At 36.0% G+C, this 27,849-nt stretch overlaps 1 protein-coding gene and 1 long non-coding RNA gene across 4 annotated transcripts in view; one reads left to right on the plus strand and one right to left on the minus strand.

Moving 5' to 3' along the window:
• Nucleotides 1-16,782, minus strand: part of LOC139955863 (uncharacterized) — a 36,675-nt gene extending 19,893 nt beyond the window's left edge. The window contains exons 1-3 of one of the 3 annotated variants that reach the window (XR_011789106.1): nt 12,747-16,378; nt 12,270-12,492; nt 9,932-10,174 (exon numbers count right to left, since the gene is read on the minus strand). This is a non-coding gene — a long non-coding RNA (uncharacterized lncRNA). Of the gene's footprint in view, nt 1-9,931; nt 10,175-12,269; nt 12,493-12,746 lie in introns of those variants that run through there. The other 2 variants (XR_011789094.1, XR_011789100.1) reach the window with 2 other exon arrangements.
• The window catches only part of LOC139955788 (uncharacterized), a 491,243-nt gene that overhangs the window by 454,894 nt on the left and 8,500 nt on the right, over nt 1-27,849 (plus strand). Inside the window, exons 36-46 of the mRNA XM_071955163.1 lie at nt 17,296-17,459; nt 17,892-17,979; nt 18,119-18,195; nt 19,670-19,706; nt 21,333-21,430; nt 21,922-22,038; nt 22,559-22,716; nt 23,664-23,799; nt 24,320-24,469; nt 26,212-26,311; nt 27,466-27,542. Coding sequence (XP_071811264.1) covers nt 17,296-17,459; nt 17,892-17,979; nt 18,119-18,195; nt 19,670-19,706; nt 21,333-21,430; nt 21,922-22,038; nt 22,559-22,716; nt 23,664-23,799; nt 24,320-24,469; nt 26,212-26,311; nt 27,466-27,542 — 1,202 coding nt within the window. The remainder of the gene's footprint in view (nt 1-17,295; nt 17,460-17,891; nt 17,980-18,118; nt 18,196-19,669; nt 19,707-21,332; nt 21,431-21,921; nt 22,039-22,558; nt 22,717-23,663; nt 23,800-24,319; nt 24,470-26,211; nt 26,312-27,465; nt 27,543-27,849) is intronic.

A 27,849-nucleotide genomic window follows, 5' to 3' on the forward strand; every position in this document is an offset into this window, starting at 1 on the left:
TATAAATCATTATTAATAATTAAAAAAGGGGAGCTTAGAATCATATCAATCTCTTCAATGGCTTTGTCACATTTCAATTAATAACAATGTATATTCTCAACACCAAAAGATAATGGTACAGTCCAAGTTGAAACGGACGAGATTCAAGCCAAAATAAAGATGGGGAGGAAGTTTGCCGTGAAGAATATCTGTTTAGAATTGTAAACCGGATTACAAGTTTTCGTGAAAAATGCTTTATAGACGACTATTTTTTAGTTTTAAGGGTGCAATTTCGTACTAAATCGTTCGAGCATTTCAAATTTTGGCATCCTAAATACCAAAATCGAGTTTCGTCTGTCGGATAGAAAAGGAATGAAGCATAGGCAATAGCTACGGAAGATCAAATTTCCCGCGAATACCGCAAGAATGCCCGAGGCAGCAAAAATCCTTATGTCCGTACCACTAAAGGGCGGATTTTCAAATGCAGACTGCTTAAATACCTACTGTACATATGTGTAGGTGTACACGAGAGTGTGTACCTCATGTGCAGTCAATGTGCTCTGTTTATAAACACCGCAACTGTCTCAATAGCTGGGTTGAAGGTTTCTAATTTTAACTGTTTTTTATTAGCTTCATACTTTTGTTTTGTTAGTTAATTTTGATTTGTGTAAAAAAACATGATTACAAAAAACAGAAATGGAAGCAATGCAAGTTTTCCGTTTCAGTTGGTAGGTTCCAGTATTTCCATTCGTTTGATGGACGCAATCATGGGAAATGGGTTCCTCTAAAAATCCAATAGTTAGTAAGACGGTTCCCAAACAACTGCCCCCTGGACGATTCCCACCCGGACGATTCCCACCCGGACAATTCCCACCAGGACAATTGCAAAGCCCGACAATTGCCCCTTGGACAATTCCCACTCCGGACAATTCCCCACCCGGACAATTGCAAAGCCCGACAATTGCCCCTTGGACAATTCCCACTCCGGACAATTCCCACCCATGACAATTTTCCCCCGGACAATTCCCCTCCACGGAAATTTCCACTAAGACCCCCCCAGTAGGGCAATCATTACATTTCATAACATTTTGGACCCCCCCCCCATGGAAATTCCTGCACATGCCCCTGAAAATCAATCACAAGTCAATCAAAAGTTAAAAAGTTACATTTGGTAGGGATGAGTTGTATATAACTTAATATCACCACAAAAATTTGCCCCCTTCGTGAACGTTTACAGCATCTTTTTCAGTGGCCATATGCTTGCATCCACATGTGTAATTTTTCGACGGAACTAGCATATTGAGCGTTTATGCTGTGTTAGATTTTGTGCAATTTGAATGCATAGTTGATGGCTAGACCAGAGAAACGTTCGCACTCTTCTCGTGCACTAGCTAGGTTGATACTCTCATAGTAGAGCGGGAGCCCAGAGGGTTTAGTTAGCTGGGAAGGTAACCAATTGCCTGGTACATCAAATTGTTCACAGTGCATTCCTGTATATGAAACCAGACGACTGGCAAACCGGCTATGTTGGGTGTGGCTGGGAGAGCAACTTTAAGGTCACCTATTAGCTAACCTAGATCAGCTTTCGTGGTAACCACATCAAAGTATATAAGTACAATGTGTCAGGTATGGCCCCAAGAGCAACAAATGGCCATTGCCAATAATTATTGGTGGTGGGGTACACCTGCCAGTGATCAATAATTGACCCCTCACGGCTGACCTAGGTCAGCTCATGAGGTAACCACTTGAAACCTACTGGAAAATGTTGGTTAGGACTTCAGATACAAGGGATGGGCATTGCCAGTAGTTTTTATTGGTGGCTTACTCCTGCCAGTAGACCCCCAAAATGCCCATCCCCCATTGACCTAGATGAGCTCATGATGTAACAAGTTGAAAACTTACTGGAAAATGATAGGTATTACTCATATGTTAGGGATGGGCATTTCCTGTAATTTATATTGGGGGGGGGTCCCCCTGCCAGTAGACCCACAAAATGACCATCCCCTCATTGACCTAGGTCAGCTCATGAGGTAACCAGTTGAAACCTACTGGAAAACGATAGGTATCACTTCATATGCAAAGGATGGGCATTTCCAGTAATTTATATTAGTGGGGTACCCCTGCCAGTAGACCCTCAAAATGCCCATCCCTTCTAGACCAGGTCAGCTCATGAGGTAACCAGTTGAAAACTACTTGAAACTGATTGGCACGACTCTATATGTAAGTGATGGGCATTTCCAGTAATTTCTACTAGTGGGGTACCCCTGCCAGTAGACCCCCAAAATGCCCATCCCCTCATTGACCTAGGTCAGCTCATGAGGTAACCAGTTGAAACCTACTGGAAAACGATAGGTATCACTTCATATGCAAAGGATGGGCATTTCCAGTAATTTATATTAGTGGGGTACCCCTGCCAGTAGACCCTCAAAATGCCCATCCCTTCTAGACCAGGTCAGCTCATGAGGTAACCAGTTGAAAACTACTTGAAACTGATTGGCACGACTCTATATGTAAGTGATGGGCATTTCCAGTAATTTCTACTAGTGGGGTACCCCTGCCAGTAGACCCCCAAAATGCCCATCCCCTCACTGACCTAGGTGAGCTCATGATTTAACCAGTTGAAACCTACTGGAAATGATAGGTTATACTTCATATGTAAGGAGGGGCATTTCAGTTACAAGAGATATCACAACTTTTGACTAAGCAGCCATTGTGTTATTCAAATTTATTAAAACGTGATCTTCAGTGTTTTGTAGTTGTGTGAGCAGAAAACTACCATATTTTATTTTCTCAATGAGTAAGAATCAGCCCAAAATCTGTAATAGCTGTGTACACACACAATGCTACACACTCATCACTCATAATGGCATTGAGCTATGTGTGCTTCTGGAAGTCACAGTAACTATAAAATCACATCACAAGGCCATTAACCTTGAAACATTTATGGGCAGCATACTCCTGCAGTGTTAGGTGTTAGAGCTGAAAACTCACCAGTTACATGCAACTACTTAGCTATGTAGCCTATGAACCCAGCTATGTAGACATTGGCCATGTACAAGACAAAGTACCAGTATTGAGCTGTAGAACTTGAATCTAGGATTCTGGGGACTTTTCTAATTTTTATTACTCTTAACTGGTTTTCATATCCCGTTTTATAAATATGTACATTCATGTATTTATACTGGGTTTTCATAAATTTGAAACTTGGATGAAAGAAGACAATTAGGCCAGGAAATATGGTCATGAAAGCAGTGGTTATAATCCAGATTCCTTAAACTGTTTTATAACCACCTTAGAGGAAATTTACTGGGACATTCAGTCATTGTGTTCATTTAGATGAGAACAATTTGGAAATAAAAGGCCTCAAGGAAGTACTTTCTGAAGCTTCTAGCAATTACAGCATGCTATAATTTTGTGCCAATACAGAAGTTTCTTTTAATGAGCTTCATGGAAGATGTGTCTTTTTTTTCATTTTGTAAATCCTTTTGAGAGTGTTAGAACCTCTGGCAAGTTTTGTAGTTGTTACAAAAAGGATTTGATTGAAGGGGAGGGGGGGGTTGGGGAATAAGGTCCTTTTAACAATGCACAATCCTCTTGGCTAATACACGTACAGTACACCTTATAATAATACTTGTCCAGTCTAAGTAAATCTTAGTAGCTGGAAGACAAAGCTTGAATATTCAGGGAATATTTTTCTTTTCTTCTCTGTGATTTTAAAACTGGGTCTAGAATTGGTTTACTTTTGAAAATTTGAATGGAAAATGGTCTCACACACATTGAACCAATTTCTATTAAATTAAACATAATATTCACTATTCACATTTTGTATACAGCATGTATTGTCCACAATCTTTTAACTTCTTGCATATTTGGAGTGTGAAAGAGTGGGACATTGCCAACCAGTTCTCATTTCGCCAGATATCCTGCTTTGATACAAAATTAATTAACCACAACTCTGCAACATGACAGAGGATGACAAAATAAAGACAACCTCTCACAGAAATTGTCAACATCTACTGTACTAACATCATAATTTTCCGGACAGTGGGCATGCTGGTCACCTTGTGACAATAATTTAAACAATATTGCAACTGTTAAGAAATAATGAAGTTTTTACTATCAAATTCATGAACAGGAAAATTGCACCATTTAATGACATTTTAGGAGCTCTACAAGATTTCAAATCAAAATTGATATTTGAGATCTGTCCAATTATGAAAATTTTAATTTTATTCCCTATCTTCGATATGGGTGACAACGTCCCAGGGTGATTTTCTCCCAACTACTAGTATATAATAATGCTTAAGTGAGTCATTTAGTATGTGAGATGTGATGTGGATGTACAGTAAGTGAGATGAGGGAAATATATAAATCGGCTACCATCAGTCAACCAGAGGTGTCGATATTAATGGTATTTTTGTGAAGGTGAACACCTCAACAATCAACTCTGGCTTCTTGTTCTACATAATTGAAATAATCTTGTTTGCTTTGGGGCAGATGACTTCACCTTGCATGATGGGAGATAAAGCGTATCAGAGATTTTAGGGCTTAGTTCCATTGCCACTAATCAACATACAAATAGATTAAATTTAAAGAAATGTAAACCATAGGGCAACTAAAAAATGTGTGGAAGGAATTTCTTCCTACTTCGTAACCTTGAATGGATATAACATCTTCTTCCCCAAATTCACACATAACCCTTTATGCTCTCCTGTTCACAAATTCGAAAAATGAAGTAATCTTAATGCGGGAACAACTGTAAAATTTGGTCTTAACTTGTCATTTTCTTGTTACAAAGTGAGAATTTGCAAAAAGCAGTGATCATGTGATACAAATTGATTTGTGACATTATCATAATGACTGGCATCTTGCAGTGATACAGTATGAGTGATACAGTATGAGCCTAGTTTATTGTATTGCACTGCACTTTGACAATGTTTACTTTGACCCATCAATGCTATACTCCACTGAACTGGGTACCCTGAATATGCATGTGAAAAGAGACAAAGGGTTGGATGGGCATGTTATGTTGGTTTATGACCAGGATTCAAGGTTATGTGTGCTACCTTTCACACTCTGTGCATGTTTGTTGTCTAGGTTCCTTCAAATAAGGGATCCAAAATTGAAAAAAGACAAGGATAATCCCTTTTTTGCAGTATATACCTGTTAGATAAAGGGTATCTAAAAATACACCAATTTTTTGCTGTACCAGGGCCCATCCAGGCAGCAGCCAATAATGGTCCTGTGGCCCACATATGATTCATTTATATGGAAAGAGAGCAGGATGATTCTCTAAGTGAATTACAAATTGGTAAATGTTTCATATACATACACAGGTACACACACCAGGCACAGATCCAGGGGATGCCCAACCAGGCTGATTGAGTCCCCTAATTCTGTGTGTGCATAATTGTAAATTATTGTACATTGGATTTTTTTGATGGGTGGGGTAGAAGGGCTCCTCTTTTACAATTTTCTGTGAGATAAACCCCAGAAATCCCCCTCCCCCCTTCAATGTAGACAAGCTGTCAGTGCTCTCATGTGATGTCCTAAAATGATCCCCCTCTTTCATAAACCCTGGATCCACCACTGCAGCACGTTATTACTATATGTTGTCAGCGTTTTTTGCCAGGAATTTAAAGGGTGTGAAGACTCGCGCACAAAAAAACGTCTAATGCCGGTTATCTGAACTAGTTTCGAATGAGGTATAACAGAAGTGTTAGACACCACCATCGATCACAGAAAATACACACACACAGCTTGCTACCATTGGTAATTATACACTAGTGTACAGTCAGTACATACAGCTGCGGTCAATAACCAAAGCACAGTGTACATGCAATACAGCGATGGACATCTCAGGTCCAGCTAAAGATAACAACGTATCAGGTTTCATTACTGTACTGTCTGCATTTTGTAGCGACACGAACAAAACGTCACTTGCAAGCAACGGAAAGTTAACTTTCTCAGATGGCTGCACGCGGTTTGGGGCGAGTCTCGATCAATGCCTTTAAAATGAATTAAAGCAATAATCAGGCATTAAGCCCTGAGAATTACCCTTCTTATATGCATACAGTATGTGACTGACTTTTACTGCAAAGAGACTGCATAACACATGCACTCAAGGTATTGAATTATATATATGGTTGTAATCTGCACTTCAAATTGTCTGTTTACATGTAACTCACCCCCCTCCCACCCACATCCTCTACCCGACCCTATATCAGAATAGAAAATGAATGTGAACCAGTGCATATACATGTACAGTGTGTTCTATATGTGTGTACATGTTTAGTACAGGTTAAACTAATTTAAATATATATTAAAATATAACAGGTTAAACTGCTTAAACATTCAGTTTTTACACCCCCCTCCCACCCACATCCTCTACCCGACCCTATATCAGAATAGAAAATGAATGTGAACCAGTGCATATACATGTACAGTGTGTTCTATATGTGTGTACAGGTACATGTTTAGTACAGGTTAAACTAATATATATTTAAATATAACAGGTTAAACTGCTTAAACATTCAGTTTATACTATAAGTCTTTTAATTTAGTGAATTATATATAGCAGAAGCAGACACTACATTGCAAGTAATATATTAATATGACATTGAAATACGCACAGTATTGAATTGAATGACCAGTACATACATGTACAGTATGTACTGTACATTATTGCATGCAAACAGTGGGACTATGTATTTATTGTGCTTGGTGTAAAATAACACTACATACTGAACATGTATACATAGTACACACTGTACATATAGTGTGTACTATATGTATAGTGTGTACTATATGTACTACATATGTACACTGGTTCAACTTCATTTTAAGTTATAAAAGACTTTTAACTTAGTGAATTATAGCAGAAGCAGACACTACATTGCAAGTATATAATATATTAATATGACATTGAAATATGCACAGTATTGAATTGAATCACCATTACATACATGTTTTTTTTTTTTTTGTCTTTTTTTGTCATTACGTATATATAATATGATAATTCTTTAAATAGTATCATGTTATCTTATGTAACGTAGTTTATTTGTGTGTGCAATTCATTTTTTTTTTCTTTTCTTATATTGTTGGGGGGGGCGGCGGGTCTGCCTCTAAAGAGCCTCGGCTTTCTCAGACCTCCTCCACTTGTCACATACATTTTATTCTATTATTGTGTAATACCTTTTGAATGTGGAAACAAATAAATGAAATGAAATGTACAGTGTGTAGTACTGCACATGATTGTGGACAGTGGGACTGTGTTTTTAATTAGTGCTTGGTGTAAAATAACACTGTACTGAACACACATATAAAGTACACACTGTGCATGTATGCACTGGTACACATTCATTTTCTATTCTGATATAGGGTTGGGTAGAAGATGTGAGTGGAAGGGGGGGGGGTTGGGTTATGCATGCATACAGACAATTTGAAGCAGATTACCATACCAAATAATTCAGTATACCTTGAATGCATGTGCTATGCAGTCTCTTTGCAGTAAAAGTCAGTAATATACTGTATACAAATCTGCATAATGCACTAGGGGAGGGTGTTTGGGGGGGGGGGGGGTGATGGGGGAGGGAGTCAAAGACAGAACACTTTTAATAAATACATTTCAATAGATTCTAATGATGTTTAACATGGTCTCCTTGAATGAAGATACAATGTTACTAGTGCTATTTCCCCTTGTATGCATGTTTCTGTAGGGCTGATGTTACTCTCATATACGCCACTTTAAGCTGCTCATCAGAGCATTAATAATAACTAATACAAAAGATGTTTTAGCCCATTCTTTGCATCATAACTATACACATCTTACTAGTTTTGTATTAAAAACCAAAAATAAACCTTTTAATTGTGACCGAATTTGACCTTGAAATACCCAAAATATTGGTAAAATGTGATATTTGAGGTTTGCATAATTAGTTCACGCCCATCTTTGGAGAAATATCGAAGACACTTCCTCTTCACACCAAACTGCTATTGTCTGTTATACCAAAAATTTCTAATTAACTTGCAAGAGCCAGCTCGAACAGGAACTTTCTGACCACGCATCGCAACAGAGTTTTTCCAGCTTCCTCTACGTGATAAACTTACATTTACTCTATACAGTAAACTGTACTTTGTTACTTTGCATTTTACTTTCTACAGTACACAGCAGTATTGAATAAATAGGAAAGCTCATGAGAAAAGATTACCTCTAGACGCAGCTTAGGATTTTAAAGTACATCACTTGGCAGTAGGTAGACGCTACGACATATGACTTTAAAGGAGCATTTTGCGTCCTTTTCTATGATTTTTTTCAACCTCACTGACTCCACTATGCCATAACTACATACATAATTAGCTTATCTACTTAAATCTTACTTCAAATGGTGGCATAAAAGTCGAAAAATTTGCAATAATTTGGCTAATTTAACTAAATTTAACTAAACCTGCATCTCTGATTGGTTGAATTCAAACTAGTGGGTTTGGGGAACTGAATGCGATTAATTTTGTATGTCGAATGCTCGCCAACTAACGTTGTTGGTAGGGAAAAACTTGGCTAATATCTTAGTCTGCTGTTTTGTGATTTGATGTATGTAAAAAACTTGATGGACATGTTAAAAGAGTAGAAAATGGCGACCAAACGCAAAATGCTCATGAATAAATATACTATTCACTGATTGGTGGAATTCAAAGTAGTGGATTTGGAGATTGAAAACTTTGTTGAGGACACTTCTACTCGTTATCGCCATAAATCGTTAATTACTCGCTAATTAATGCTCTTGGCAGGGTGAAACTTGGATGGTATCTTAGTTTGCTGTTTTATGATTGATACATGTAAAAAAATCGATGCACATGTTAAAAAGGTGGAAAAAAGCGACCCAGCGCAAAATGCTGCTTTAAGGGGAAATGCAAATACCCCTTGAGGAGAAATACATTGTGGTAAAATTTCCTGTAGGAAACTGTTTACTGGTTATGTGCAGTGTAAAATGGGGATGAGGGGACGATGGGAATAAACCATTGTCACTCTGTCACTCTCAGGTACAGTATAGGTGCTGTATATTACTGGAACATCAGCAAAGTTACTGCCTAATTGGGTATAAAGCGCCAAGATTACTGTTTACAGTATATTCACTTCAACTATAGGTCTGGAACTTATTTGTGTTCAGTTGCAAAGTTGTTCAAAAAAGACATTGCATGAAATGATCAGACTGACCACTTAGACAGTGTACCACAATAAGGCAATGTATATCGGCCACCCTCAGGAAAATTATTTTTGGGCTTATTTCCAGGTATCATCACTGATTTTATTACTAGGACAGTTTTAAGAATACAATTTAAAGTACAGATGATATGAAAATCAGGACGATTGAAGGAGAATTGACCTATCTTAGAAAAATGAAGTAGAAATGGTGAGATTTTGCCCGGATAGCCATTTCAAAGGAGCGGGACCACTGCTCTAAACTTTCACCCCTTGCAGCTCAAAATCTTGACATTAAAGGTATGGGATTAACAAGTGCCATGATAGGCCAAGTCATCAGCTATGAGGAAATGGGTAGGAATGCCATAAAGGGCATATCTTCTATGCTCTAGGGGCCCTCTAAGGAAGACAAGTTTAGTGTGTTAGTCAATGGAGAAGAATAAAATGTTGTGGTACGCTTATAAGAAATGTGATTTCTCTCAGTTTAGCTCCAAAAAAGCAAATTATAGGCTAACATGGTCAGGCTACTGTAGCCGTTGATATTTCAGGTGAAATGTTTCATGATTTCATGCTTGAGTGATTTTGAGGGGGGAAATTCTTATTTAGCTAAAAAAATGGATTTTCAGGGTTGAGATCATATAACTCACTTTTGGCTGAGCTTTTGTCTCACATAGCAACTTGCATTTTGTAATGTTTGACATTATTTTAAAGAATGGTGAAGATGATGCTACTCCAAGTCTTCAACATATTTCAGTAGGCTTAAATTCAAGATTGCATTACCATAGTTGAAGGACTATGGAAAGGAAGTTTCATGAAATTTACTTACCAACGGTAATTCAAAAGTAACACAGTTGAACAACTATAGATGATGTTTGGGCAGTACAAATTAGCAAATTATACTTGGAATTTCATTGTTCCAGAGTTGATACAGTTCAGATTCAGCCCTGCCGTGTCAGTGTTGTTGTTGAAGAGCATGATTTCTGCCATAATTTACACCTGTAGGTAAGTAATGTTATAACAATGAACTAGAACTAAAGTATGCCCGGGATAACACAGACTTCTGCTGTTTACTAGCAATTGGGATGCTATAGTCCCAGGTATAGCCAGCATAGTGCTCCTACCATGTGTCATTGTCAGTCTGGGTATCATTTTGACTTCTCTGTATTAAAATACATTGTGTTGGGCTATACTTATCTGTAACTTACAGTAGTTGTCAAAAATGTATGGCAGAATCATCAATATACAGTAGGTCTATATAATTGGCTGGTTTACAGTATTCATAGAACAAATTCTGACTTGTGAGTCCTTAATTGAGACACAAGTATATAAAAAATCTGCAAGGTACAGTACAACTAAACACCTCAATTTGCATGGTTCAGATGCATAAATAAAATATATACTGGCTTCTCCCAAAATGTGCCCTGACATGGGCATGGCCTGGCTTAATCCAGCTGTTAGTGTTAGTTGGTGATGTACTTTGCTTCTTCTCGGTAAACACCAACCCCCTTTTACTTATTTGCAGATCATGGGAAAGGTGTAGAATTGAACAAATATGCATTAAATGTAAATGTAACAGGAAAATGTGGTATAGCAGTCCTTGACTAGTCAATTGTGAGGCTAGTTTTAACCTTATTTAACACAAGGCAGTGTTTAGAGGGCGCCCTCTATAATGAAATCTCAATAAATAAACATCTAAAAACACCTACTTTACAATCTCAATTGCTTTCTGCCAGTTGTAAACTTTTATCCTGCAGTTCAGTTATCTCCTTGAAGAATTTATACTCTTTAAATCCCAAATAAGATCAAATTTATATTTAGTGTTTCTTTTGCTCTATGCCAGGTCTGGGACCCCCCTCCCAGCCCGATTATCATCTCCTTAGAAAGGACTCGCAGAACCTGGAGACAGGTTTGTGCATAGTAAAGGACTTTTGAAGTACAAAATAATCAACAGAAGGAATTTTCCAGAGAATGTAAGAAACAGATGGATTGAAAGCACAGCAACGAGGCTAGAGCAGAAATCCATTTCAAGCTCAAATTTGACCCAGCTGAGCTCTTAAAAAGTTGATATTGGGGATCAAACAGAAAAATAATTACAGATACTTTAATGCTTTGTAGTTTAGTTTACCTCAGGAGAAGAAGAAAAATTTCACGAGGCTTAAGGTAGCATACTACAATTAGGTAATGTACATCCGCCAAAAAAATGCCTAAAATGAGCCACCGAACTTGTTGTTTTTGGCTAATTTCCAGCTATCATTTTTGATTTTGTAAGTTAGGATGTTTATGAGTACTTACAAGTTAAAGTACAGATGATATGAAAATCAGGACGATTGAAGGAGATTTGACCTAGTTTAGAAAAATGAAGGAGAAATGTACAGTACTCTCTACCCACTACTTTTTCAAGTTATTAGTATTTTGACTTCCTGTGTTGTGTGTTAGGGTGGCAGCTGTGCGAATATACTTCTTGAAATGTTTAAAAAGGTGTATAAATTGTGATAAGGATTCACCTGCTAGCTGAACTTTACTAAGTGTTTAATACTGTGTGTCCAACTCAAACTTCATTGGCTTAAATGAAGATCACCCCTTGTACACAGTCATCTCTCTGAGCAAGTTATTGCCATAGTGGAAGTATGCAATTAAAACTTCATACAACGTACCTTTTTTCACACACACATTTTAATACCACTTTACATTCAGGAGTATTGGTTCTCTTGTTCATTTGTAATCTGCTATAGGTCAACTTCTTTTGCTGGTTTACTTTTGAGATCAAACATATTCTATTGTTTGATTTTTAGTACTTATGCTTTATCTTCTCCTAATCTTACCATCCTTTAAGTGTAATTGCCAGCTAAAATTGCCCATATTCGCTGGTTATTACATTTCTCTCATTCTGGACCATATGGATTTATCTCATCCTCTCTTGGGATACTAAGCTTGCACTCAACTTTTACAGCTAGAACTCCAGGTTTCAACACTTCCAGGAAACATACCTTCATCGTGGCTCTGATGACCTTGGATGACTTTGACCTAGTTTCTAATATTTTAATAAAATCTGATAGATTAGTGGATGGGATGGGCTTTTTACAGTACTTACTTGGTTTGGTAGTGTCCATTGTAATTGCTTGATCCCATAGTCATACAGGGCTCCTCCTTTCTTCCAATTGATTATCAATGCAAACAGGTCTACATAGCTTTGCTTCTCCTTTGCTATGATAACTTTCATCTTGGTCTTTTGACAATTTTGGCATTTTCCACTTCCATGGTTCACCAACAGTTCCAAAGATGGCCCACCACTTGACTATTCAGTTGCATCCATGCTATTAAAAAAAGATTTGCAAAGCCAGAAAGTCAATTGATTTGGTGATTTCTTGCCAATATGATAAGCAACTGTGGATACTATATTCATCTACATTTAGTATTGCTGATCAGAATGTGTAATTTAGTATAATGGGCTTGCAGCAATGATTGATACATACATGCAAATACAAAGAAAGCTGGAGTTCAAACAAATTCCCACTTCTTCAGTGATGAGAGTGAGACTTAATTATAAAGGTTCTCACCTATAACTAACCTCTAATTGACTTCAAGTGACCCTTGACTCTATGGAAAACAATGGGATCATCTATTCAGCATACTATAGGTTCCCCTAAGTTACATTCATACCTTCAGATATTGTACTATAGAGGTTTTCCAACCATGATCTGTTGACCTAAACTGACATCATGACTTGCATTAAACACGACTGCGATTATCTTCTTACTAATTGCTACCAAAAAGTTTGAAGCTCAAAACTTTTCACTCATGGAATGTCATGTTTACAGACTTTGACCTAAGTTGACCCAATTTAACTTTGACCTTGATGTAAAATAATAGAGACCATCAAACATGATATATCTTTGAAAACTAACTTCCAAAAAATTTAGTTACAACTATTAAATAATACAAGTAATATGACTAAACTTCCAAATTAAACTAACATTAATTGTGAACAAACTACAATGTACTCATAGTCTCACATGTAATACCTGTGCAACACGATTCAGTCTCCCAATTAACTGAAAACAACAAGAATAATCCCTGCACTGCATTACACATGTACACACACATCAAACATAAATTTACTATCTGCAGATTATCCCAGGGCTACTTTAATCTATCCTTTTAACAATTTGCTTAAAATACAGACTACTCACTACCAATAAACATGGCTGATTGTTACACAACTATGGAAAATGTGGCCCAAAACGAAATCAATTTTTCAATTCATGCTGTTTTGGCATCTTTAATGTCTCGTGAACCCATTCCCATTACTTATTTTCCAAATCACACATAAATTTGCCATTTATATGAAGGGGTATTGAATTGATACAAACTCACCTTTCATAATTCTTCATTCCTCGACTGTACTCCTCATCGGGCCTTGCACTACCCTAAATTTAAACGATGGCTAAGCCCTGTACGTACTGCAGCATAAGCAATATACCTCCTGCTTTATGGCTGTGGCGAACGTTGTTATTGACACAAGTGTAGCCATTGCCTATGAGACTGTGTACACAGGTTCTACGGTATGACAACAACCCCTATTGCGGGATGTCGGAGTAACTGCATTCGGCGATTATGGCAATGTTTTAAAACTGCTGGTAATTTGGTGGTATTTGTGTTGGATGCTGTACCATATCTTCAAACTACACCAGGTAAAGTTACACAGAAATGAACAAATAACTTGATGCACGGCAAAGTCCAGGATGGTTAGATATTAAACGGTTGTTCCTGCTGCTAGAAGTAGTGGAACTGAGCTGCCTCCAGCAAGCATATGCTACTGGGTGCATGTCAGTTAGATGACAACAATTGAAAGTGGAAGCTTGATGTGACATCAGTTCTAATTTGCATATATATGGGGGTCTAAAGTTCAACACAAATACACTACACTTCCTACTGCCATCAGTCTTGCTTATAAATGCAACACTGATATAATCATGACCACTTCGACTCACCCCTGATCCAGGGATTCACAACACAGTCACGCTGATAACTGACATCTTAGGTAAAGCATGGAGCTATAAAGCTCCATGGGTAAAGTGAGGCATATGGGATTCAAATGATCCACATTTAACTCTCCATGTTTAGGGTACAATCATTCCATTGATAGGTGCATAGCTTGGGTCTACAGGCAAATGAAACGTACACCCGTCTGTAATTAATTGTTTGTTCTGCTTATATAGTTGTGAAGCATATTCTAGTTTGTTATTGTTATTATGATGTCACCCATGGCTCGCGCATTGTTGGATTGCGCTGTGGTGAGGCGGGATTAAAATCACGCGCTATTGGAAGTGTATGTTCTGTACATTTTGAGTTGATCAGTACTTTGATTAAATTAGATGTTATCAGTGTAAGCTAAGGCCCGGCTTTCCGTTCCCGAACTACCTAAAATAAGCCTTACATAGTCACTAAATCAATACAGGATTCTTGGCATAGTATGGGAAAATTTGAGTTCATCAGTACCTTGAGTAAATTAGAGCGTACAAAATGATAGTAGAGCACATAGGAGACAAATGGTTCGAACGTAGACAAATATATATATCTTTTCAAAATCCCTTCATATATCTAATTTTGCATCCCTCAAGAAATGTAAAGATGCATCAAAACATGGAAGTAATTCGTTATTTGATGAAGACAACCAAAGAAAACATTATCCTTTCAATTATGCAATTATTGCACTGTACCATGCTATTCAAGTAAAGGTATGTGATTGAATCAACACATCTGTTCATTGCAATGTGTTTGTCATATGCTAATACAGTTCCATTAATGCTGGCCTATTTCACACTTTTTTGGCAGAATTCGGATTTGCAAAAGTTTGATGAATACACAGCAAGGTCAACCTTTCTTGATTTATCCCGCACTTTTCACTGAAAATGATTCTAATTAGGTGATTGACCCACGGAACCAGCACGCTACATTGTCACAAAACAGATCAAAAGAGAAACCATATCCTTCGAACGTAATCCTATCCCTAACCCTATGCTCAAGAAATGGGCGATCACAACACACTGGGCCTATACCTATTAGATAACGTTAGACCCAGCTGGTTCTGCGAAAAAAATATGCACCAAGAGACTATTGTTGCTAATATGATACAACATCCTTTTTGTCATTATTTTTTTGCGCGTGCAACATAATATAAACATGACCCACACGTACATTGACTCATTCCTGTTAAAATGGCTCACCCCACGGTCACACTGATGTCTGACATTTTTATTTCCAAAGACCGATGGCATATGAAAACTTTGTCCTGAGTTCAGGGGAAAATCATTCGATCGACAAATGCATTACAGAAGTCACATTAAGTCCACATGGTTTGTCTGACCAATATCCAGTAAGAACTGAGAACATCGGCGATTGTGTCACAGAGCGATTAAAGAAATCAAACGTAACATCTGTGGTTTTAATTTTTAGTTTGTTTTAGTAAATAATCTTCGAGTAATCGTTTAAATTTAAACTTACGGGCCCATTGTCACTATCGCCAAATTCAATTACCAGCGATCCATCAACAACGAACATTTCGTCGTCGCTACAACACTTAGACCAGAGTTGTTGTATACAGTATGATATAAATAATGTATGATGTACGGTACCTTTCCTCCAATCCTGTACACGAAAAGTAAAAGTGCATACTGCGCATGTGCACAAAGATTTAAGTGCATACTGCGCATGTGCACAAAGATACATGTTTTGACTGTTGAAAATAGGTCAGCCGAAAATGGTATATGGGGGTTTTCTGTTTCAGGGCAGGTAAAATCAATCGATCCGACTATTGGAGATGTTTAGCATGTTATTATGTACTGCATGTCAAGAGATAATGAAAATATTTATATAAAAATCAAGAAATATCACCAAAAAACCACGTTTCCCCCTACCGTTCATTTTTTTTCATAGCTGATATTTTTCTTGTTTTATAACAAAGCAAAAAAGTACCTGTTAGGGACTTTGAAAATCTTTCAAATTTCATGAATATGCAGTACATCGACTCCTCTTCACAACCTGATACTTTTTTTGAGTGTCGGATCACGTTATATTGGTAAAACTGACGTTCAAAACGTTAGGGGGAAATGTTTTTTTCCCCTTAACGGCACTTTCTCCCTACCGTACATTTTTTTGCCACATATTTCTCCTTATTCCGCAATTAGGTTTATATATATATATATATATACTGTATATATATATATATATACTGTAAATATATATATGTTGAGACTAGTGGAACACTAGTATTTGTTACTCAGAGTTTCACGCGTTGAGCGATCATCAGACAACTGTTATCTTCAAGTTATACTCCTGGAATATATAGACTCATCGTCGGGATTACCGGTATTATAGGATTATCAGTGTATTGTTCCTTTGTGGGCATCTGTATATATATACATATATATGTTACTCAAGTTTCATGCCTGCGATCATCAGACAACTGAACGTAAATGTAAATATTTAATGATGTTTGTTACCATATGGGCATACTAGTATACTATATTATTTGCTATACTCCTATGTATTTGAGCACTCTTGCAGCAGGAAGTGAACAATTGAACCTTTGTTATATATATATATATATATATGTTTATGTAAGTATATATATATATGTTTATGTAAATATATATATATATATATCTCAAAAGTTAGTGGATCGGATCTTGCTACTTAAAGTTTCACGCCGTAGCGATCTTCATGCAAGTGATAGACTGAAACCTAATACCCCCTATATGTATATATGACTAATTTGTGTCCTGTTTACAGAACCAAAAAATAATCATGTGATCATAAGAAACATAGCATGCGATTAAGCAAAAATGCAGTAAATAGAAAATTTGCTTTGAAACGAATGAATCCAATCTTGTTATGAATTTTTGTGTTACATTAAAACCTCACCAACCCAGGTTTGCATTCAACCAGGGACCACTGTGTATCCCATATATACCTCAAAAGCAATTGCACTAAAAACATTAATGTGTGCAAACTCATATCATTTTATTTTAATTGCCAACCCTGCTGTCAATTGGCCATTGTGTAGGCTTTGTCTCTTTAAATGTCTACTATAAATCCATGTGGTTATTTTTATTCAGTGACTAACCCATCATTTATTGAAGATGTCGGATCTCCTAGTAGTAAAAGTGAGTTGAATGAATATGCAGACACTGATGACAAGCTAATCAGGATTTCCGACTTGGCTACCTATGTGAAACAGAGAAAAGAAAGCAGAACAAATAATTTCTCTGCTGAGTTTGAGGTATTCAGTTTTTCCAAAAATTTCCCTCAATACTTTTATGCATTTGTAGAAATTAAGTAAATGTCATTCATATAACTGAACATTCTTTCCCACATTGGCATTTGCTGCTCAGTGAATATATTGTGGAGTCCTGTGTAATATTATTAGCTGTTTAAAGTGATATTTTTGACAGAAGAATAGGTCTGCTCATTTTGGTATATTAGTCTGCAACAGCTATTTCCATATGGAACTACTCGCTCTATCAAACGTTTTTGGGCAAACACTTAATTTGTAAGTTAATTGTATTCTCTATTGCATTTGACAGTTGTATGAAACCTTATCAGTGGTGTATCTGCACTTTCTACAGCAATTGTTGGTTCATCTCATGAAAAGATGATTGACCATTGTCTAGAAATGAAGTTATCTCTTTCTTTTCAAATTTAATTTCACTAGACATTACCGTTGGATCAGCTCCATCCATGGACTGTAGCAGAAAAGCCAGAAAACAAAACAAAGAATCGCTATGGAAACATCATCCCTTGTAAGTTCCACAAAATGAAATGTTCTTTAGCTATTCATTTTGATTCACCTCTATACTGTACCTATTTCCCATAAAACATTAAACTACCTGTATTGAATTTCGCTTTCATAAATTTGACTGAATTTTGTCTCCATTGCAGATGACAATTCTCGTGTTGTGCTTGAGAAAGTGAATGATGATCCACACTCAGACTACGTGAATGCCTCATATATAGATGTAAGTAACGAATGTGATCAGTACTTACACTATGTCAATGCATCATATATTGATATAAGTATTGAATGAGATCCATACAATATACTATGTCAATGCATCATATACTGATGTAAGTATTGAATGTGATCCATACTTACACTATGTCAATGCATCATATACTGATATAAGTATTGAATGTGATCCATACTCACACTATATTAATGTCTCATATATTCATGTGAGTACTGAAAGTAATTGATACTCCCCCTTCATTCATTTCTCATGTATTGAGAGAAGTATTGAATGTGATCCATACTAACACTGTATCAATGTCTCATATATTGATATTAGTATTAAATGTGATCCATCATACTTTATTAATGTCTCATATATTTATGTATAAAATGTGATCCAAACATGCACTATATTAACATCTCATATATTGATGTAAGTACTGAAGATAATTGATATATATAGCCCTACATTCCTTTCTCATGTATTGATGGAAGTATTGATGTGATCCATACTTACACTGTATCAATGTCTCATATATTGATGTAAGTATTGGGTGTGATCCATACTCACACTAGTGTCTCATATATTGAAGTAAGTATTGAATGTGATCCATACTCACGTTATATTAATGTCTCATATATTGATGTATAAAATGTGATCCATACATGCACTATATTAACATCTCATATATTGATGTAAGTACTGAATATAATTGATACTAGCCCTACATTCATTTCTCATGTATTGATGGAAGTATTGAATGTGACCCATACTCACACTGTATCAATGTCTCATTTATTGTTGTAAGTATTGAATGTGACCCAAAATCACACTAAATCAATGTCTCATATATTGATGTAAGTATTGAATGTAATTGATACTCACCCAACAATAAAGTTTCACATTTCGATGTAAGTGTTGAATGTAATCCATACTCACACTATATCAATGTCTCATATGTTGATATAAGTATTAAATGTGATCCATATTCACACTAAATATCACTCAATGTCTGATGTATTAATGCAAGATGTGAATATGGTCTATACCCAGATTATGTGAATGGTTGATATGCTGAAGTGTCACAAGTATTGAATGTAATTCATACTCTCACCATACCATTGCTGTATTTATAGATGTATTGAATGTGATCTATACTCATTTTGCACAGATCTGTTAATTTTGTACATGCAAAGCATGTCTATTTCAAACTTTCTTTATACTTACAACATACAAGTTGGCACATAGCTTAGGGGCTGTTAAACTGTTTTCTTGATTGTGTTGATAAAGTAATTTTTTCTGATTGGGTTTTTTTAGGTTGGAAATCATCTACAATTTGTTTAAACCACAAAAAGTTTCATGTAAATTTACAAAAAAAGATTAATCTATTGGAAAAGCTTGTTCTTGTTGGTTGAGTTGTGTTGCTATTATTACAATTTAGCTGGGATAATGGTTGAAATATTTTATTTCCCTTTCTCAGGGTTACAAAGCACCCAACAAGGTTATTGCATCACATGGTATGTTTAAGAAACAAAAAGCATAAGGAAACTGATATGTTATGTAGGTGGCTAAGGTCTTACTGACACATCTTTGTTGACATTGTGAAGGGTAAATACTAACAATTTAACAGTTATTTTAAAAATGGATTGCATCACATGGTATGTTTCACAATAGAAAAGGAAACTGATATGTTATGGAGGTGGCTAAGGTCTAACTGACACATCTTTGTGCAAAATGTTGACATTGTGAAGGGTAAATACTTACAATTTAACAGTTATTTAAAACTTGATTGCAATAACATGGTATGTTTCACAATAGAAAAGTAAACTGATATGTTATGGAGGTGGTGAAGGTCTAACTGACACATCTTTGTGAAAAATGTTGACACTGTGAAGGGTAAATACTAACAATTTAACAGTTATTTTAAAAATGGATTGCATCACATGGTATGTTTCACAATAGAAAAGGAAACTGATATGTTATGGAGGTGGCTAAGGTCTAACTGACACATCTTTGTGCAAAATGTATCTGACATACAACTGATGATGTTACATAGGTCATGTAACTATCAAGAAACTCTGATGATGTAACACAGGTAATGTGTCTGACAGACAACTGTGCTGGTGTTACATTGGTCATGTAATTAGACAAAGAAATGATCATGTTACACAAGCTATGTATCTGACAAACAACTGATGAAACATAGGTCATGTGTCTGACAGACAACTGATGTAACACAGGTCTTGTGTCAGACATACAACTGATGTAACACAGGTAATGTGTCTGACAGACAACTGTGCTGGTGTTACATTGGTCATGTATCAGATTGACAGCTTTCATGATGTAACACAGGTGATGTGTCTGACAACTTTATAATGTCTTATATTGGACAGACAACTGTGATGATGTTACATAGATCATGTGTGGAACAGACAACTGTGAGGTTGTCTCAAAACATTTTGATCATGATTAATGATTGCCTTATCTCTTCAGACTTGCAGCTGGCTTTTCCTATGCTTTTAATCTGTGCAAACTTGTATTGCTTACTTACAAAGAGCACTTTCTATGTTTTTTAGAATGGTACATACTCAGTAAGATGGTGCTTTACATGCTGCTAATAACCTCATTCACTGCAAGCAGGAAAGGATGAAATTGATTAAATTATGTTAATATTTGCTGAAGCTTTCCAGGTGTCCCAGAGGAGGCACTGTTGCTAACAAAGGTACATTGAGACACTGATGGACTTATGTTTGTCCCACATATGGGCACATGGTGTCACAATTTGGGCAAACTCATTGGTACATGTCATAATGCAATTCAAATAATAGTCAGATTGTCGGATCAGAAATGTTGGGTAATTGTGTTAAAGGCTGACACAAAAATTATATTTTAAGACTTAATTTTAACCCTGTGCAGTTAATGATTTCCACATTAACGATTTGTCTAATAATGAATAACTTAGGAATGGACATTTTTGGAAGTTTTTATTTTTTTGGAAGTTTTTTAATTAGGCATTGATCATGGTTTCATTAATAGGTATAAAGTCTGGCAGTAAATAGTTGACAAGAGATTGTTTCTAAAGCCAAATGAATATATTAGTTATTTTCTCTCTCTAATAACATGGTCTCTTTTTACATCAATAGGTCCAAACAAAGCTTCTGTTGTTGATTTCTGGCGAATGGTCTGGCAAGAGAATGTTCCTACAATTGTCATGCTGACCCCACTTGTTGAAGATAAGAAGGTAGCATGAATTTTGGTTTCAATGTTCAAATCAATCATATTTATGCACCCCCTTGAATTTCAGGGTAGACGGTGTCACTATTTGACGTTACCCTACGTGGGTAAAAATTGCAAACATTTACGAACATTGGTTAGGAAATTCTCATTTCCATCATGTGTGACTGAAGATCATTCCATAGTCGACTAGAACTGGCTGTTGAAACCTTGATGGATGTACACTTCTTTACCAGTTTAACTTCCTTGCACTAGTTTAGATGTAAATAATGACTCAATCAAGCTATGCTTTACAATTGGCAGTTGCACAATGAGGAGCTATAATTATTACTTGCAAGTCTTAAATTGTTTCTAGAAATTAAAGTAACATCATCTCCAGATTATGAATCCAAAGAAGATATTTTTCATAACACAAGTAATTGAAACTTACATTTCTTTGATGAAGCAGCACCAATTTATATCAAAATTTGCAATCCTGTCTTCGTTAATATTTCTCAGAGAAAATGTTTGAAGTATTGGCCTGACCAGGAGATGATTTACGGGGAATTCCTTGTCAAATGTCAGAAACTGGAGGAACATTCCAAATACAATCAGAGAACTTTTACTGTATCTCCTGTAAGTTGTGTTTTCTCATGCATTTATGTATCAAACTTGTTATGTCACACTAAACAGATATTTCCTTCTATTTCTTAGGCATTTAAATGGCTCTGTCACTCTCTTAGGTTTTCTTTTGAAATTGTTGAACTTTTAGAAGTGATAAGTATAAAAGTATATATAATACAACTTTTATAAGAGGACACCACTTTGGTAGCATTGAGTTCGGTGTCACATATAGTGATCTTTGGAGGGAGGGGGAAATTACAATCTCTCCCCGCCCCCCCTCACAATTTTTTTTGTCACAGACCTTAGTGGAAGGGGCACGGGTCCCGAGCCAGGAGGAGTGGTCTGATTCTCAACTGACAATGTGAAAAATTCCCTGACTGAACATTTTACTCCTGACTAATGATGGAATTTGAAGGCCAAATCCACATTTAATTTGATCTGTATTTGACATTTTAGCAACTCTTTATCTAAATCAAAAAAGAATTGACTGCTTGATTTCAAAATAAATTCTGACTAACTTTTTCACCATCAGAAATTTGGAGGAGCTGAAGCAAAGATAGTTAAGCATTTTCACTTCACTGATTGGAGAGATATGAAAGTTCCAGAATTCTTAGATCCAATTATGGACTTCCTGGAAATTGTCAGGAAGGATACTAAGCAGCAGAATGGTCCTACCATCGTTCATTGCAGGTAAGTACTTTTCAACCAGATGAGGGGATGCTATTGGACCACAATCTGCAACATGGTTCTTGGAAACTTTGTTCCATATTAATATTCCTTATTCCTTATTTACGGACTAGGATATAACTTGGGACATCAAGTTAGATTTACCCATGCCGTACAAGTAACAGTGGAAGTGGCTAGGTCTTCAGAACTTCAATAAGTCTCTGTGATAGTAAGACCTTAATAATTATTTATGAACTGGGATCAAGAAAGTGAGATACGAAAGACACAAAAGAGTAATATGAGACAACTTATTTGCAAGAGGTAAGTGTCGTGAATAGCAACAGCTCAAATGAGATTAATATCTGTAACATATATACATCAACATCATGAATTTTATTTTTCTCATTGTGTGTGACCCATGATGAGTATCAGTTATTCAAGTCACTGTTCTAAAGTTAATTGCATTATACACCATGGCTGGTAGTCTAGTTAATGATGACAACATCGACTGCAAAATATCAATCATCATTGTTGACAAATTTTGTTGAGGTTAAATTTGTGGAATATTTTCAAACTTATCTTCCCTGCATTCTTACATTTAAAATTGTTCATAAAGGAGTACATATTAATGTAAAGATTATATATAGTTTAAAGTGCTTAAACACATGTGACCATTAGTTTACTTTCTTGCATATATTTGGGTGGCTATCCCGATGCCCTTTCAGCTATAACTGCAGGAATGGAAGTTTATATTAAACGTCTTTAACAATTAAAGCCAACAACCCTATATTAAGCAGAACAGAGTTTTTTTATATTTTTTTTTTAGCCTCTGAAGAAGATCCTGCTAGGATCGAAATGTCAGGCCAACTTACTTTTACACAGAACAGAGAAGTGTAAAGATAATGTTAGCTCTTTCGGCAATTTGATAAATTATTCTGCATCTTAATGATTATATGTTTGGCATATTTTAGTGCTGGAGCTGGACGAACAGGAACCTACATCACCCTTGACGCCATGTTAGATATGGCACAGGCTGAAGGAAAGGTTAATGTCTACAAGTTTGTGACAGAAATGAGACAAAGGAGAATAATGTCTGTGCAAATCCAGGTATTGACATCTTTCCTGTATTAAATTCTATTATACAATGTTAAGAACAATAATTTTATTTATTGACAGCTAGAATGAGACATCGCAGGACACAGTCTGTACAAGTCAAGGTAGTCATGTCTTGTCTCCATCTTTAAGCTAAATCAAGCAATTGTACCACAACAGAATTGGTAAACTTAACATCTTTCGTGGAGTCTTTCGTACACATTTTTGTTTTTAAATATATTTAGTTGCTTTTAGCCCTTTTCAAGCCTTTCTCCCTGCCCCCCCAACTTACCCACCTCTTGTTTCCCCTCACAAGTGGAACACAGGAAATAGTTTAATACATTTGTAGTCCTGTTGGTTCTTGTAAAGCAATTCCCAGTGATTCAAAAATTTCTTTGAACGATGTTTGAACCAAATCCATGATATTGATAATCTGCTGTTTGAAGTGGCTACAGTTGTGTTTCCAATGCTGGGCAAGGTTTCTTACCAACAAACCGCTTTAATGTTTAATATGTATGTTTTTTTCTTCCTGCAGGAGCAGTACCAATTTATTTTTGATGCTTTGGTCAAGCACTTCTACATCGGAAGGACGACCATGTCTGTTGATTCATTCAGCGTGGAACTTGCTAGTCTCAAAATGATTAACAAGATGACGGGTGAAACACAGTTAGCAGAGCAGTTCAAGGTATTAGATCTTTTGGAAGATGGATTTGGGCAGAATTTTATAGTCTTGGTTTGTTATATTCCAAGGAAACAGCAAGAACATTGCTTGTAATGCATTTGCAGTTATTCTGATTTTCAAGAAATTCAACTTAGAACTATGCTTTATTTATAACTCGTCAGTTCAGGCCTAAATATTAGTCTATTTTTTTAAACAAATCATGTCAATCAAGTCATGTTCTTTTAAGATCATTCTAACAAAAGAACACCCCTGAATAACATTCAACACAGTAAACTTGTCCTTCGAAAATGCTTCGAAATGTAATTCATTGTAAACATGTCATTTGAGGACCTGCCTAAACTTAGGTCTTACATATTCCTAATGAGGTTTGTGTTGCATCTGAGGAACTGACATGGATTGAATGAGGAAACCCATGATTGAATTTTGAAGTTAATCCTGTGAAGTGACAACAAATTCCTTCTTTGAAATGGACACTCCTTATTGCTATGTAGGGAATATATTGAGGATGGGGTGAAGGAGAGTTAGCCCACTAAGTGAAGATTAGACCGCAGACTACCAAGCTCAATAGAAGCAGCAACTTTTGGGGAGACGTGCTTTCTTTAAAAAATATCACATTTCAATGAAAATAAATTACTACTGAGATAAGAAAACATAGATACATATTAATTAAGTTCTGGAAACAACATGAACGAAATCTCTATTTTGCATCTCACAACCTACCAACTTCTTACCTAGGCAAAGTCTGTCATATGCTACTGCTCCATTAATATTTGATATAAGATGATAATGTAGATCAGAAAATAAACGAAAAGAATAAAAAACTGGAATGATTTAAGAAACTAACTTCAGACTACTTTGACATGCATGGCAAAGTATCATCAAGATTTAAAGAGTACATGGTTCATGTGGAAAAAAATAGCTGAACTAGCCAAAGGTTTTAAGCGTCACTTGATTCACCTTGAATAGTGAATTACAAAGGAAGAACAGTGCTCTACATGTCTCAGTGACTCTGTTACCGTGACTTGCTATTGTTCCTCCAAGCCTTCATGTAATTGCCAAAGGCTTGGGACATATAACGTTCATATAACGCTTACCTGAGCAGGGTATTTATAAACATTGCAGTGGCATAGTAGATTCAGAGGTGCCAATTTAAAACTGCAAAGTAAGCAATGCTCAGAGTTCATGGCTCTTTGAATGCCTTGCTCACCACAAAGTAACAATGATAGTTTGTATGCATTTTACATTTTATTGTTAGCCCATCTATAGGTAACCTCACATCCAAAGGTCCTAATTGGTGTGTAGGCTTCAAATTGTTAACTGTTTTTGGTTGTGATAAAGGTCTTGAAAAAGTCTGGATTTTCATATTTTTAGAAGTGTGGAAATCATGTAAAAGTTATGACTTTGTTATCGTTACTTGTCATAATGGCAAACTAGTTTATCATGGCCTCTATTTGTTGGTAGGTCTTCTAAGGAACAAAATATCAGTACCCCTCATCAAATTATTGGTCTAAATTCAGCTTCCTCTGAAGCCTTCTCTGCTATTTTGATCTTCCCCCTTATCTGCGAAGCTAATATGAATGCTATAGCATATTTGATACATTGAGGTAACTGATGTACTTTCTTGTGGACATGTGTGCCATTGCTTCACTTATGGAACAGAAGGAAGCAGCCAAGTTAACAAAATTTGTTTGAAATGTTAAACAGAACTTAATTTAATTCCCTGATTCCATTTCCTATTTTGAAAGAAATTGGAAGGAACCTCTGTCACACCCAGTCAATCTGACATCCGTGCGGCCAAGAAGATGGAAAATAAATCCCGAAATCGATTTTCAAGAATCCTCCCAGGTATGTGGAATTTACTGAAACCATCAAACAATTATTCAAGATTTTATTTTTAAATGGAATATATACAAATTCACATTCAAAGAATCCAGTCTACTCTTTCTCAATGAAGTTGATATTTTATCTGTAATATGCATTCAATTTGCCCCAATCTGTAGGTACTAAACAACACTTCCTGAACAGGTTCTTGGTTACACAAAAGTCTAAAAGATGGAATAACCTTGATCGTAAAGTTTTTCAAGTAAAATCATGGTTTTCCAAGGAAATGTATATATATATATATATATATATAATTATGATATTGTGGAGTATCAGGCTATATCTGAATATGCATTGGTACTAGACCATTAGATCTGGTGTGTCACGTGACTGAGAATTACAACCATATGACACCAACAGGAAGCAGCCGATCAATATGCAAATTTTGCTTCTACAGTGAGAACCAAGTCATAATTGTACATGATATAGTTTGAGACAGATAGAAGGGTCAGACAGATGCAGATGTGTTTATGACAGGTTTTATTGGGTTCTTCAATTGTGAAACCCTAAGAAGGAAAATAAATTGTACAAAAACTGCACTCTGCATAATTGATATCGCATGTCTGGATATAACATAATAGATTATATCCATGTAATGTGATATTATGTATCTCTGTCAGTCAAAGTGAAGGTCACATCCCTTTCTGGAGTAACCAAAATATTTGGAGGGTTGCACAAAGAATCAGAAGAAAAAAGAAAATGCTAATTTTGGAGGGGGATAAAATACAGGAAGATCTGGAACACAAAGTACTTCAAAATTTACCACCATACTGCAACTAAGCACTCTTGATGATATAAAAACAAAAGGCTCAAGAGGAAGAGGATGTTTCTTCTGGAAGACCCCTGGAGTAACTGAAGGGTTGCCAAGATTATGAAGATGAAAATAAGGGTCACAAAGCAATGAATTCTGAATACCAGGGTTATATATTATGTAATACAATAAAGCTATTAATATATAACATATATAGTAATATAACACATATTGATTTATATTAACATTATTATATAAATATTCAACAGCTACTTGATAAGATGTGATATAACACAGTACTAATTGTGAAGAGTATTTCAGAATTTCTTATATTATTTCAATAATTCACTTCCTCTCTTCATACAAGTTGACGCGCATCGACCATATTTGATGACCAATGTTGGTGAGAATGACAGTAACTACATTAATGCTTCATTCTTAAATGTAAGTATCTTCATCTGTTTTATTAATTAACTCTGAAAGAATCTTAGATTTATCCCTGTACAGAATGAGCATTTGAATACATATGAGAGTAATGAGTCATAGCTTATTCATAGGAAACAGAAGCAATGCTTTCTGGAATTATACATTTTATCTTACTTCTTCAAGAAGAGACAAACCTATTCATCATTGTTAGTATATGTGATAGAGTAGACTGTCATGAACCCCCCCCCCACCCCATGAACACACCCCCACTACACACACACACACACAATCCATAGCACCAAGACACAAACATTCATGGTTTGTG

Source organism: Apostichopus japonicus, chromosome 2, assembly GCF_037975245.1.
Source record: "Apostichopus japonicus isolate 1M-3 chromosome 2, ASM3797524v1, whole genome shotgun sequence".
Classification (NCBI taxonomy): domain Eukaryota; kingdom Metazoa; phylum Echinodermata; class Holothuroidea; order Aspidochirotida; family Stichopodidae; genus Apostichopus; species Apostichopus japonicus.